The sequence below is a fragment of the Oryzias melastigma genome, linkage group LG7 (assembly GCF_002922805.2).
Source record: "Oryzias melastigma strain HK-1 linkage group LG7, ASM292280v2, whole genome shotgun sequence".
NCBI lineage: Eukaryota > Metazoa > Chordata > Actinopteri > Beloniformes > Adrianichthyidae > Oryzias > Oryzias melastigma.
The window spans coordinates 3437180-3451912 of record NC_050518.1 but is presented as its reverse complement, the minus strand read 5'-3'; the positions used below and the strand labels follow the sequence as shown (position 1 = coordinate 3451912).

At 35.2% G+C, this 14733-nt stretch overlaps 1 protein-coding gene across 1 annotated transcript in view; it reads left to right on the top strand.

Annotated features, from left to right (window-relative positions):
- The window catches only part of gnas (GNAS complex locus), a 30973-nt gene that overhangs the window by 4728 nt on the left and 11512 nt on the right, over positions 1-14733 (top strand). The window contains exon 2 of the mRNA XM_024292396.2: positions 152-224. Coding sequence (XP_024148164.1) covers positions 152-224 — 73 coding nt within the window. The remainder of the gene's footprint in view (positions 1-151; positions 225-14733) is intronic.

Sequence of the window (14733 nt, the reverse complement as noted above, 5' to 3'; positions counted from 1 at the left end):
GCTGTTATTATTCCGAAAAATATCTGTATGTTACTGTATCTTCATATCCTAATATCAACCTGTCCATACACGTTGTGAAATCCTGTATGGAGCATAATCATAATATCTGGCCTTTTACTGGTGGGCTCATGAAAGTCCTTTTTTGTTGCAGGAGCTGGAGAGTCAGGAAAGAGTACCATAGTAAAGCAGATGAGGATCCTACACGTCAATGGCTTCAATGCAGAGTGAGTATGATGTGACCAGTACCGAAATTTTTACGTCATGTGCAGCTAGTCATTTCCAACAGTTTTTATTAAAGATTCACACCTTTTTTTCTTCTGGAAAACCGCAAATCTACAGCAAATCTGTGCCGAGTTTGTTCCCCACACTCATGAAAGAGTTTAGTGTGATGCTTCATTTTGAAGTATTGTGTTGTTACAGCCAACTCACGAGGTTTAACAAAAGAAGGTTTGAAGAAACGAGAATATTCTGAATTCCAGTGGTGCATGGAGTTGGTTTCTCAAGTACTTGTCTTCATTTGCCAATAAGCAAGTGTTTTTATGCTGGATCTTCTTATTTGATCCAAAAAAGTTTATAATTGTTGTTTTTAATGACCACTGCTGATCCACTGTTGATGTACTTTTAAAAACATTGACAGGTTTTTATAAATGGCGCATAAACTGGGTAGACATTAAAACACTGAAAGAAAGGCTGTTAGGTGGCAAATCAACAATCCACAGATCAAACCACAATTGTCACTATTTAATTTAAATATGTCTCACTGGTTACTATATGTATATATATTTTTACTGGATGAATGAAAATAAAAATAATATGGGTTTATTATCATTCATACTTTTATTTAAAACAGTAGAATCAAAACAAAGCAGATAAAAACAAAGATTTTGAAATAATTAATTGATATTCGTCACTCTCAACAATGTCACACTCAAAAATTTTCTGTCAACTTCTTGGTTAACTTGAGCAGTAAACAAAACATAAACCTCTATTTTGCTGGGGATCCTTTCACAACAAATCCTGAAGCTATTTTTGACAGTTTTTCCCTCCTAAAATTTTCTAAGTAACAGTTGAAAGAAGAGAATGAAGACACAACGCTTAAATAAGGCTCTTTGACTACTTTAGAGATAAAATTAAACACATGATTTTTGTAATATTTATACGTTTGTATGCATCATTTTTTTCATTATTCATATTCTATTATGTTATTCTACTCTATATATTTTTATATATATTTAAGACTTTTACGTTTCAGAATGGATTTCAGTAAACTGAACTTCTTTTCCTTTGAAAATAAGAAGCTTTACCAACACTTGACTTAATAGATTTTTTTGATTCCGGTCACAGTAGCGCATACATTTTTTTGGTGTTTTTTTTAATAGTTTATGTACTTACACTCCAGCATTATTCTCTATTTTAGGGCAATAATTACATTGCCTGTAGTTTATTTTTACTTCACATGTTTAGATTTATAAAGATTACAGATCAGCAATCTTGAACATTGCAAATATTTTCATATTTTTGGGAACAATTTGCAAATATCTGAGCATTGAGGTACCGCGTGGCAGCACAAACTGGAAGTGTATGATTGTAGCTGATAAATATACATTTATGTGGTTATCACCTCATAACATTGGGTACAATTGCATAAACTTGCTGCACTTATTTCACATAAAAGTTCATTCATTCATTCATCTTCGAGACCGCTTCTTCCTTTTCGGGGTCGCGGGGGTGCCGGAGCCTATCCCAGCTACTGATGGGCGAAGGCGGGGTACACCCTGGACAGGTCGCCAGTCTGTCGCAGGGTCTCAATCACACACCCAATCACTCACACATTCACACCTAGGGGCAATTTAGAGTCAGCAATTAACCTATGAAGCATGTTTTTGGACGGTGGGAGGAAGCCGAAGTCCCTGGTGAAAACCCACGCATGAACATGCAAACTCCACACAGAAAGGTCCCAGCTGGGAGTTGAACCGGGGCCTTCTCGCTGTGAGGCAAGAGCGCTAACCACTGCGCCACCGTGCAGCCCTCACATAAAAGTTTTTTTTTTTTTTTAATCAGTGTTTCTTGATGAATTTAGATGATCTGACGTTCAGTGGTTCTGGTTTCTAAACAGGATGCTCAAAGAGGGTTAATTGGTCTATTTAGTCTTCATAACTTCAGAAGGAGTTCTTAGTTCTGGACCAGGAAAGAGTTGGTTATATTACAATACCAGTTTTCCTGGCCAGCAGCCAGTAACGGCATTAAAAAACAAAAATAACTGGTTCAATGTTAGTCTTCTTAACAATGCTTTGGCTTCACTGGTAAAACATATTAGTTTCATTTGAAACTGTTGTTTCTGTGGAAAAATATTTCCCAACCAACTTTAGTTACAGTTTCAGCTACAGCCTCTTATGTTCTCCTAAATGTTGTTGTTCAGGACTCTGCTGCAGTTTCAGGTCTTCTGTGGTCTATTTTGGACACATTCTACGACACGATCCTTTCTCCCCATAGTTAATGCAGCATTTTATTTTAATTGATACTATGAACTACTGTTCCTCCTTGGACTGTAAACTCTTCCTCTTTTACTTGTGAAGTTGTCACTTTCGTTCCTGGTGCACAAAGGTGAAACATGTTTGACGATGACGATGCACACAACTCCGTTTTTAAAGACAGAAAAAGTTTAAACATTTTAACAATTTAAACAAATGTTTAATCACCATGAAGTTTCAATAGAGTTTGGTATCACTGACGGATTTTATCCACAAGTTGATTCAATTAATGGTTCAATACAATTTGAATAGCTATAGATTCGCTTTTCGCATATCCATAAATTAAACAAATTTTTTTTCCTTAACTGCTGGATTAAATGGAGAAACTATATCTGATTTTGAGTCCTGCATGTTAAACCACTCAAACACAACATAGTTTTGACAAACTTCACTATAGAATCAGGAAACGGGAAGCATCTTTGGTCTCCTTTGCAGTCCAATTTGTCTTGAATTTGAATTTTTCCACAATTTTTTGTATATCTACTAGGGGTAGAAACCTGTTTCCAAAGGTATTTGGAATGCAGATGGGCAGGGACTGTTGTTATAAAGTATTTCCCCCCTTCCTGGTATGAATATTTTTTTTCCACGCTCAAGTGAATCACACAACACTTTTGAATGGTCCTCAACCATAACTGAGCACAAAATTTATGTTTGTAAATGATGATTTCATTCATTAAGGGAAGGAAACTGTATAAACCTACTCTTACCTGTGTAAAAAAGTAAAAAATAATAGACCCTCAATGTAATAACTGGTTCTGCCACTTGTACCTGCAAAAGCTGCATGTATATCTGCTGGTGCAGCTTCCACATTGCTGTGGAGAAACTTAGCTTTGTAAAATTAGTCAGACACACCAGAGGTTTTTCTAGCATTTGAAACCAGTTTGAGGTTCTGGCTGAGCAGCTTGGTTGAGTTTCAGCTTCTACTTCTTCTAATCCACTTGAATGTTTTCATGAGGTGTCCACAGGTACTCTTTGTGGTATTTTCTAGATCAGTGATCCCTAACCCTCAGGCCCTAGGCCCTAGGCTCCAGCCAGTACCGGTCTGTCCTGGTATCGGTTCGCAGAGAAAAAAAACATGACATACATTTTTAACATTTTATTTATAATCCGTTTCTGAAGAAAGTATTATTTTGATAAACTACTTGATTCTTCCCACAGCATTCGACTCATTCTTGACGCATTTCAAGTTGCTCGGCCACATATCATAAATCCATCCGATACTGTTTTAAAGCGGCTGCACTGACTGCTAAACTGTAACTCCAAAGCTAGCAACGTTAACGAAAAACAAATGTATTTGGAAAGTTTTTTGGGGTTTTTTCGCAGAAAAGACCCTGTGAGGAAACAGAATACGAACCTTTGACTTTAAAGAAAAACGAAAGCTGCATTTAACATTTTAAAGGTTGCTACACACAATCTAGTGTACAAATAAAGTTTAAAACAGCTTCAGAAATATAATGATGATAAGATGAAGATAAACTTTACCCTCTAAATTAAGGGAAACTGGAGTAAAAGAAAAAATGGACGCCCACTGCAGGCCCATCGAGGTCGGTTTGTGAAAATATGGTAGGACATTAAACTGGTTTGTGGCCTGGAAAAGGTTAGTGACCACTGTTCTAGATAACTGTCCTGCCTTGAAGCTCAAATGCTGTTGAGCTTGAAATCATGAACAAATGGATGAATACTCTCCTTCAGGATTTTCTAGCAGAGCACAGAATTCAAGGTTGTGGTAAAACCTCCAGGTCCCGAGGCTCCAAACTGTCACACTACTACAACAAAAACCAGGACTCCTGCTAGAAGATATTCTTTTTAAATGTTGGCCATTATACACCAAGTGTAACATGACACCCACCTTCAGAAAAATTAACTTTTGTCAGTTTCTACATAATTTTTCCTACAGTCTATGTGCTGTTTAGTCTCTTTGCTGTGGTTAAATAATGAACACTGACCTGCAGTTCTTCACATGTTGTGGGTTCCTCAGTGATCTGTTGCAGACAGAATTGTTTATGTACATTTGGAGGGTTTCTGGTCACTCCTGGGAACGTGCACTAATTTATTTAGTTTTCTGCATGTTTGGTTCACCACCCACATCGAGATTTTCAGTTTTACCACAACCTCAGAAATCTCTTTGTTGACCATGTCCAGATTAATGTACCTCAGTGATTACATTTCTCATGTTCTTGTACTTTTTTAGGGTCTAGGTCAGGCTTGACAGGTTTGGACGCCTCTCTTCCCTCAACAATTTAAATACATTTTTAAATATATATGATGTTTTAATTTGGTGGGCTCTGCTGCTGGCTGTAGTGGGTTATTGAGGTAAAGGAAAAGAAGGCTGTGTGGAGTAGTGATAGGTGAGTTCAAAGCTCAGGAAAGTGACTCGATTTGGCTTGGTGTATTTTCTGGATTTGGTTTGATGAGTTGTTGGGGAATGAAGGACATCTGGCGGTTGGTTTGATTATAATGGACTGTTTTATTGAGCTTGGTTGCTTCTTGCTGATAGGGCGGTTCGAAGCCTGCTAGTTGTGTAGTTTTGCTAAATTTGTTAGTTTATTCATCAAAATTTTGGTATTGGAGCCTTGAACAGGTATGTTGTTATATTTGAGGTGTTGGGAAAAGCAGGAAGTGTTTGCTAAGCTGGTTTACGTTGGCTAATCGATGTCTTAACATGTGTGCCAAGTTGGAATTTGAATTGTTGCAGCCTGATGTCTCTCTTTGAGGTCAACGAAAGGATCAGAATGATTTCAGAAAGCTGCTGGACTTCTAAATAAATTATAGTTAAAAAAAAAACGTTTAAAACTTTGCCATTTACTGTTGACATATTTACTTGTTTAATTTTGTAATGTTTAATGTTTAATCTTCTGAAATCAATTAAAGTAGAAATGGGCATAAAACAGATATGATTCTTGAGCCGGGTTTATATGTTACAGCAATCTGCCGTTGCATCAATTGTATTCACAATCACACGGTCTCTAGTTCATAGTAATCTTTGAACTGTCCGCAATGAACTCCTGAGTGGCGTTTACTTTTCAAGCATCGCAATTGTCTAATTAACATGAACAACATCTTATTGTGTTTTGTACACGCAGGTACACAATAAAGCAGAGGAGGAAGTGGTTATCTTCGTCTACGAAAAAAACAGAAGCAAATTGCATCTCGAGTACAAAAAATTAGATAAACATCAATCTAGTAACTTGCTAGACTTTCTATCTATTTGTCCGTGCTCTCTGCGTTTCTGCACTCCTGCATCGAAGCATCATAGCTTACTGTATTTCTTAAATTCCTCAATTAACTTTTCATCACCCCCAGGGTTAAAATGATATATTTTTTAACTGTTGTGTATTCAAACATGTTAGTTTTACATATGTTATTGTCACATCTTGATTAGCACAATCGACAATAAATATACTATATGTTTGAAAGGTAGCAGGCAAAACCATTTCTTATTAAAGACTGCCCCTTAATTATTTATATAAAGTGACCGTTATAATACTGGCAACTTTAAATAATAATCATAATTAAAAGTTAATTTCAATTTATTTATCAACAGAATGTATATATACAGAATAATAACCACACAATGTATACATACACACATACTTTTTTTTAAATTAAAAAGTATTTTGTCTACAATTGCATATAAATACAATGGATCCTGTTATTATACATATATCAGGAATTTTTGTATTTTCCCAAGGGATTGGGGCGATTCTGTCCAATGGCCTTTCAGCCAATGAGAGCCAAGTAATTACCAATCAGTTTGAAATATAAACTGGGCCTTATGCACTTCGGTGTGGGAAAAAAAATGCTTTTATGTCACTGAGGATTTTTACTTTTGAGACTTTTATTCGACTTCCTAGTTTTAGATTTTGTGAACTGAGAAAAGGCTCTGTCCTCTCTGTCCTGGCCAGCATAGCTTTCCTCTGTTGATTCCACTCAGGGAGATTACAGTGATAAATGACAAATTTAAAAATCCTTGCTCTCACAATAGTGTAATCTGATTAACAGGATCTTTCTAACATCTTGTTCGCTCAGCCATGAGGGATAAGCTTTAGCCCATTGTCATATTTGACACATGGTGCAGAGAGGCTTTGGTGAATCACTAATTATTACCATGTGTCAGCCAGCTCTGCTGATGATTGCAAATCTTCATTTTTCAGAGGCACAAATCACTGATACACCTGATGACCAATCAAATTAATATTGCTGCAAAAATACTTGTTCTGGGTGATCAACTGCATTTGAAATCCAACCAGCTTCTTTCATCAGATGATTTTTTTTTTAAATCCATAAAATACTGTAGTTTCATTTTAATACTGCGAGTCATTAGAGCTGAACGGAGCATAATAAACGGATCTATGACACCAAGGATGTGTGTCCACTCATTTAAAAGGCCATTTGGTAACTTAGATCATTTTTTTTGTTTTTTTTTTTTTACATCTGAGCAATTTGACAGAGCAAACTGCAAATAAGTAAATCTGGATTTTTTGGGAATCTCATTTTTGTACTTGATAACAACTGCACATATTGTTTAAAGTTATAATGTTCTATTACATCAAGACCTTTGCCACCCAGTAAAGTAAAGGGGGTTGTTCTTTAGTATAAGTAAGTGCAGATTGTTGTTGAAGTTACAGGTTTTGGGCAGTAGTCATAAGAAAATGCTATTTTCTTTGCTTAACCGTACAGTTAAATGACTGCTTGTAGCATTTCATACTATCTTTTATTGCGGTTTGTGTTGCTGCTGCTTTTAACAAGCTGTGAAATTTCATCAAGGAAGTATGCTCGAGACTCGCATCTTTTGCATTTCTTCTTTGGAATGTGTTCCCGATTGTACCAACACGTGGACAAGCTTGTTGATTGTGGAGAATGCTGTGCTGTCAGAACAGAAGTACTCTCTGTTACATAAGTGTCAGCCCTTGTGTGGAGTCCTACTCAGGTAAAACTCAGCAAATCTCCAAAGCAGAGATGTGACTCAGGAAGTTCTAATGGAAGCTAAACATTTCAAGTTAAACTCTTTTATTTTCAGTTTAGAAATCACAATTTTTCTGCTTGACTTTATTGAAACAGATGCAAGTATATAATCTCATTTAGACTTGAAGACCCAAAAATATCATATGGCATTAAAGGTAAATGGCCTTTACGTACCAGTATATGTTACTTTTCTACCTTATAGCTTTTGTACAGTGTCAATCCCATTCACCCATTCTCACACACACATTCACATACTGGCGGCTCCGCTGCCGAACACCGGCGCCAACCGATAACCACCACGAGCAATGTGAGGTTCAGTGTCTTGCCCAAGGACTCTTGGACACATGGATGCGCAGGGTGGGAACCACACTTGTAATCTTCTGATCACAGGTTGACCGCGGTATCTTTGCCGCCACAATGTCAGCTTTTTTTTTTAAACATAAAATAGAGATTAAAACAGTATTTTTGGATTTGTCAAGTGGGTCCTAAATAGTTGGAGGTGGGAAAAATGGACCTCCTGTTTTATGTTCTAAAATGTAAGCGGTTACTCGCTAGAACAGGGTTCCCCTTTTTGCACCCTTGAAGTTTCACAGATTTTTATTTCTTTTTACATGCAATTTTGTATGCTCTATTCCCTTCACCACACATTGCACTCTGCATTCTAATTGACTGTCAATCTACCAATTACTCCTGCGTTTAGTTTGCTAAATTTATATACATCCTCAATCCAGTGCTGCCACAATTAGTCGACTAATCGACTATTAAAATAGTCGACGATGGCATTATGCTAGCTTTTTGGACTATTTTATCATTTATTAAGGTTTTTTAGGCTATTTTGGAGTTTAGCTAATATTTCAGCTACATGCAAGCTGTTTTGGCCAATTTGACTTTTAACTAATATTTTAGCTGGCTATCAGCTTCAGTGTTTTTAGCTATCAGCTTCAGCGTTTTCATCTATTAGTTTCAGCATCTTCAGCTATCAGCACTAGCATCTTCAACGGCAGAATTCAGCTTACAGCATTCACACTAGCATTATCCCAGGTAGTGATATATATCTAACTTTTAGTTATTTTAAAGCTAATGATGGTTAAGATGTGTGCTTTACTCCAGTTTGCGAATGACCCGATTAGTTGACTTATCAGAAAAAATAATTGGTGATTAGTCGACTATTAAAATAATCGTTTGTAGCAGCACTACTTCAATCACTAGAAGATCTTTGTTTTTGTTTTATAATTCTGGACTTATTTTTTTGAGAGTTTTAACAAGAGAGAAGAAGTGAGAAAATGTTAATGTTTGTCTGAGAAAAGGGTATAAAGTGTGTAAAAAATCTATAATACTTGTAAAAATAATTACTTTACGATTTCATCTATTGTGTTTTTTTCATATAACTTCTGCTGTATTTGAACTATAGTAATGATTGGTTTAAAACATTAAATTAAATGTAGAACTTTGTTTTTTATGTGATTCTCTAATATATGTTTTGGGACTTCCATCTTAACATACAAAGGCATTTAAGGGGATCAGTTCAAAATGTTGGCTTTGTTGTGTTGGGATTGACTAACAAATAAATCTAACAGCATCTTGTACTTACTTCAGTCATTTGTGTTTGGACTTTCTATTGTGAAGAACTAGTTTGCTAACTTGAAAATGAAACCAATAGATCTGCAGAAGGTGAGGAATCCAGGCAGTGTGTCTCATTCAGGAATAGTTTTCTGTAAGTTGGTTGTTGTCAACAGTTAGGCCAATGCAAAACAACAACAACAACAACAAAATCTGGAATTGTCTAAAAGCATTTGTCAGTGTTGATGTCTTGAATTGAGGTGTTTGAGTTTGTTTTTAAGCGCTCCATTTGTTTGTGTGACCTTTCTAGATTTAAAAACAGCAATGTCAGAAATTTCCTTATTTTTACGGTTTAAAAAGTTTTATTCCTTCTTCTCACAAAAACTTAAGAAAAATTACTTTTTTCTTATTTGAAATTGAATTTATTTGATCATGTCCTTAACAAACACTTTTCGTAGTGAGAACAAAGTGTGAGATGAATTATTTTAACAACTATTATTGGTGGAGCCGGAAGAATTTTTCTAAGGTTATATGAGAAAATCGGCACCTAAGGCAGCAGAGAGCATATGACCCAGTGCGTGACTCCACAGTACTGAATAGTGTCTGTGTGTCTTTGTGATTTTTTTTTTTTTTTTTTTTTTTTTTTTTTTAACACGACAGAGATAAAAAGCTGACAAGTGATGGAGAATCTCACGTTGACATTTTTACTGTCGATTTAAGAAGGGATTCCCTTTGGCTTTAGTTTAATGTTCATCTCTGTTTTAGATTTCATTTGCAGTTTCAAATAGAAATGTAAAATTACTTACAACCCTCTTTGTGAAGTTACCTAGAAGATCTGTGGATGTGAACTTACATGAGTTTGAAAGTGTTTGGTCGTGTGCTTCTGAATCCCTCATGCCAGAAAGGATCTTTTTTAAATGAAAACAGCCCCCACATGCTTGTGAGTCTTCACATGACAAGCGTTGTAATGTTTTCATGAGCCCAGATCCTCCAGCAGAACATAAATACTCTGGTTTGACAAATAAAGGCTTCAGTGATGTTTGAAATAAAAGATGTAAGTAGAAATGGCTTGAGAATTGTGGTAGTATTTAGCTTGTGACCAGAAGAAAGACAATTTCTGCTGCTGGTCAGATTTAGGAAACTAAATGAAGGATTTGCTCGTTTCTCTGTATTCTTTGAACCAAGACCTACGGGCTGCTCTCTTGGCAGATCTTTCAGCTGCCAACCAGACCACTGGAGTTTTGAAATGTGTGGGCAAAAGAAAAAAACATTTGAGGCATTTGGAGCATCCTTTTAATTTTCTTTTTCTAAAATAAAAACTGCATGGCAGTGTTGGAACTTTACTTTGTCTATCTCTAAAACTGAAAGTTAATGCTTCCTAAATGTGGAACCAATAAAAGAAGATAAGGAACAAGTCATTATTTGATGTGCCTTTTGTATCACCAATAATATTTAATTTTCTAGGATTTCCTTTAACTGTTGCATTAAGAAAAGTTCTACCTTTATTTTCACATATTTAGTATTTTTTTTTTTTAACAAACACGGTTGTCTTGAATAGAAATTTAATAATGAATTTAATTGATTGTAACTTGTGATTTTACTTGTTTTTACATCTATTGTTCTTAGCATTTCAATTTCTTTACAAGTATATAAGGAAATTTTTTTTCCGGTTCAACGCACACAAAAAAAACATCGATTTATTTTTATATTTTGATTCAAAACCATTTTTACTTACCAAAACCTGTTGCACCAAAATCTAGAGCTTTAACTAAACAAAGGTGGAACTTTGTTTAATATACTTGGTCATTCTTACATTAAAAACAGAAGCATGGTTTAAATGTTTTTAATATATTTTTGTTACCTAAAATAAAGATATTGCTATGAAATTACAAATATATATGGATGATATAATGATTTGATCAATCATTATTGTATTTTCTGAGAGGTAAATGATTAGATTTGAATTAGTCAACATGTTATAACTCTAAAATGCATCTGAATTGACAGGTCAGAGAAATGTATTTTTGTTGTTCCTCAGTAAAGACACTTGTTAGATTATTCTTTAAACTCAGAACATTTTAGTTTTTTGTCAAATTTACATTTAACTTATTATTTTAGTTTCCCCCATTTTTGTTTATCTATTTGTTTCCAATCCTGGCAGCCTAAAGGGCAAAGGGAATATTACCAAAAGTATGTCCTTGGAGAGTCTGAATATTCAAATAGTTTTATTTATGATATTCAAAAGTATATTTTTATTTCTCAACAGCATTATGAAGGGCAGCAGGTCACCATATTGATCTGCATGCAACTAGCAATGGATGTCAGAGCCACACCTACAGATGTCTGAGAAGAATTGATCAAATTTGTTGAGGACAGTTTCAGTGTCTGAAGACAGTTAATGACAGATAATGTCCAAACTACATCCTAAAACAAAACAACAGGAAAAGGCGACTGGAAGGGCGCAGAGGCACAGAGGAAAGCAGTCCCACTTAAGTCTGGATAGAGCGCCCACACAGCCATGTGATTTATAATGACTATCATGTTGAAAATGTAAACAAGGCCTTTCCAATCTGCCATTTAACTTGATAAACTCCTTTTTTTCCCCTGAGAGATGCATGTACCACATTTTTTTCTCTCCAGTTCTGATTTTTCTCTTTTTTTTGCAGGTTAACATATACTAATTTAACTTTTTAACCATGATTTTACCCATGAAAATGTATAATTTAAAACCCTTTTTGTATTTTTTACTACAATTTTAGCTGTAAAAAGTTTTTTTTATTTAGAAATAGCAAAGTGCTTTTCAGAAGTACTTATTGACTGTTTGAATCAGCTTTTATCTTCCATCATGCACCAGATTAATGTTACTATAATTCTTAAAATTCTCTTTCTCCTCTTTAAATATAAGCATGTTTTAGCTCTAGTATTGATATTCTATTGACTACTGTAACTTTTTAACCATTTACTCAATTAAACTAATTCCATGTGCATCACTGCACATTAGTGAAGTGCTTAAAAAATCAACAGAAATTAGCTGATTCTAAACATTTATGGTATGTCTGAGGGTGTGTGATTTGGGTGTCAACAGTATTAAAGGGTTAAAAACCAGCTGAAATAATAATTTATGTTAAAAAAAATCCAAATGTCTGTGGTAAAACAAATGACTACATTGCATCCTTTACCAGGCCTTTTAAGAAAATAAAAAGATTTCACAGATGACAATACGGGTAAATATCTCAGTAAAGATGAGCTCAGTAGAGTTTTGGATTTCTATTTAATTTCCATTCAATTCCTTAAATGATTAGAAAACACCTGCTGCCTGTATTTTGACTTTTTTTTTGCACATTATCCTTAAGCTCCTTTTTAAATGGATTGAATGGTGTTGTTTACATAGTTTGATGCATATTTTGGTATGTTTTGTTCCTCTATACTAATAAGTACCTTTAGCAAATCAGTGATTGTTCATTTGAGTGATTTATTCCTCAACTATACTAGCTGAACAAGCTAACATAACCAGAGCCGCCAGACAGCCCCAACAAAGATGGTTGACTTCAATGAGATATTTATAGGCTGGAGTTGCTATGTTAGCTTGCTTCATATGCAAGGTTGGACGCCATATTGGATATGTCGAGATACCTGTTAACCGATGTGCTACAATTGCACTAACAGAGCTGGAAACCGAGAATGTGACTTTTCACATGTAAATGTAAAGTACCTGGGTCCTCTTTTTATGATTATCAGTTTTCTTCCTTTGAAAATCGAATCAAAATTAAGCGTTTTATGGTCATTTTAATGAATCTCCTAAGATGCGTCTCCTTGTTTACTGACATGTCCAATGTGGCGTCACTCTTTACGTATCTTGGACAATGGTATCAGGCTAGTGTAGCATCTCTAGAATAACTCATTGGTTGGCTTGTAGTCACTCCAGCACTTCATGTTTTGTTTTTTAAGTATGGAATTCACATGGAACTGCCTTCAGTAAATGACACAAGGTTCTAATTATAGCACGCTCTCCTTATTTTACATACAACATGTGATTCATCTTCACCACTTGTTAAAAAGTAACCCAGTGTAGAAGAAAAGCAATCAGGACCAGCAGGCTCCTCTCTTTGTTATTCTCCTTTGACTTTTATAAACACGGCGCATTGTTGACCCAGCATCCTCAAGGTGAAGGATAGACAAGCCGGCTTTCATGTTGTCCTTATTAGAAACATTTCTGTCACCGAGTCCTGAATGTATTTGACTGGCTGCAAACAGTCAAAGCAGACAGACATAATTTCTCCTCCACGCGTGCCGATGAAGGTCTGTTTACCCTTTGTCATCCAAAACAAACTCGGCGCGCTGCAGTGTGATGTGACATCTTGGGGCAACCTGAAACTCCTTATTTGAAATTCTCAATAAAGGAGACGAGAGGTCTTTCACTTTGAAGGGCAGTCTTGTTTGTTTTTTTTCTTCCCTGCATTATTCAATTTAAAAATGTTCATAAATTCGGTAGTTTCCCTAACATTCCATAACCCTCATACTCTCTTATGGGGTCCAGATGACTCCACCCTTAAATTGATGTGTGATCATTCCCATGACAAAGGTGGACAGGATTTTATGTCTGCCACCGACATCAGTGAAGATAAAAAATCCTTGGGAAAAAAAAAAAAGTTCAGCGCACTGTCTTGTGGGGTCCAGATGAACCCACCTTTAATATAAACATGCCCTAGGATAGCACAAGGGCTAGCTTGTACATACTTTGGCTTCTTTCAATTTAGAAGTAGTTGAAACTTTTTAAAAATTCTGTAAATTCTTTTACATCTGCTTCCTGTTTAAACATTGTTCATTAAACATCTTTTTTTTATTATTAAGATGTGATGCAGCAGAAATAAAATAAGAATTTCTATTTTTCACTGCTCCTTTCCCAGTCTTAAAGATAATGAAGTTCACCTCTTACAGTTTGTTTTTTCTAGATAATGATGCAAAAGTTTCTCTTAAAGAAGCCTGCGGAATGATGTCGAAAATTTGGGCTGTGTGACTGGAACTTCTTTTTAGGTGTGCGCTATCACTCAGCATTACCAATCAGAAGCAAGATTTTAACGAGGCCATAGTAGAAGTTAATGTTATAAAAGGAAAAAATACATAGAAGCAGAAGTTAATTTGTCTCTCACCAATGCCAATTATGTTAAAAATAGGGACGCTATGATTAATTTTCCCCACAATTCAAACTTCAATTTTTGGGTCACTGTTTTTTCGTTTCGATATATGATTTGTGTATTACGAAAACAATAACAACAAACTAAAAATTCAGAAAAATCCTTTTTTTATTTGCTAATAAACGTCTGACAATGAAGAAAGACCTTTCAGTTGACATACACCAAGCCTGGTGTTATTTCATATAAAGATTAGTAATGAATCTTTCTTTTATATGTGTTAGACACTTTGAGCATGGTGATATGCAGTAGGGAATGCAAACTGAGACACGTGGCGTCTTTCGTTAAAGATTAAACAAATGCTTCTTCTGAGCAAATGATAGTTTTATTCATTACATCCACATGTGTATTTTATTGAAATTAACTAATAACAGATAGTGTTTTTTCCCCATTTTATTCCTCATTTCATACCTTTTTCATTCTAATTGTTGCCTGTGCTTCTTTTTATTGTTATTCTCATAAATGACTAATATCAATTTCTGTCT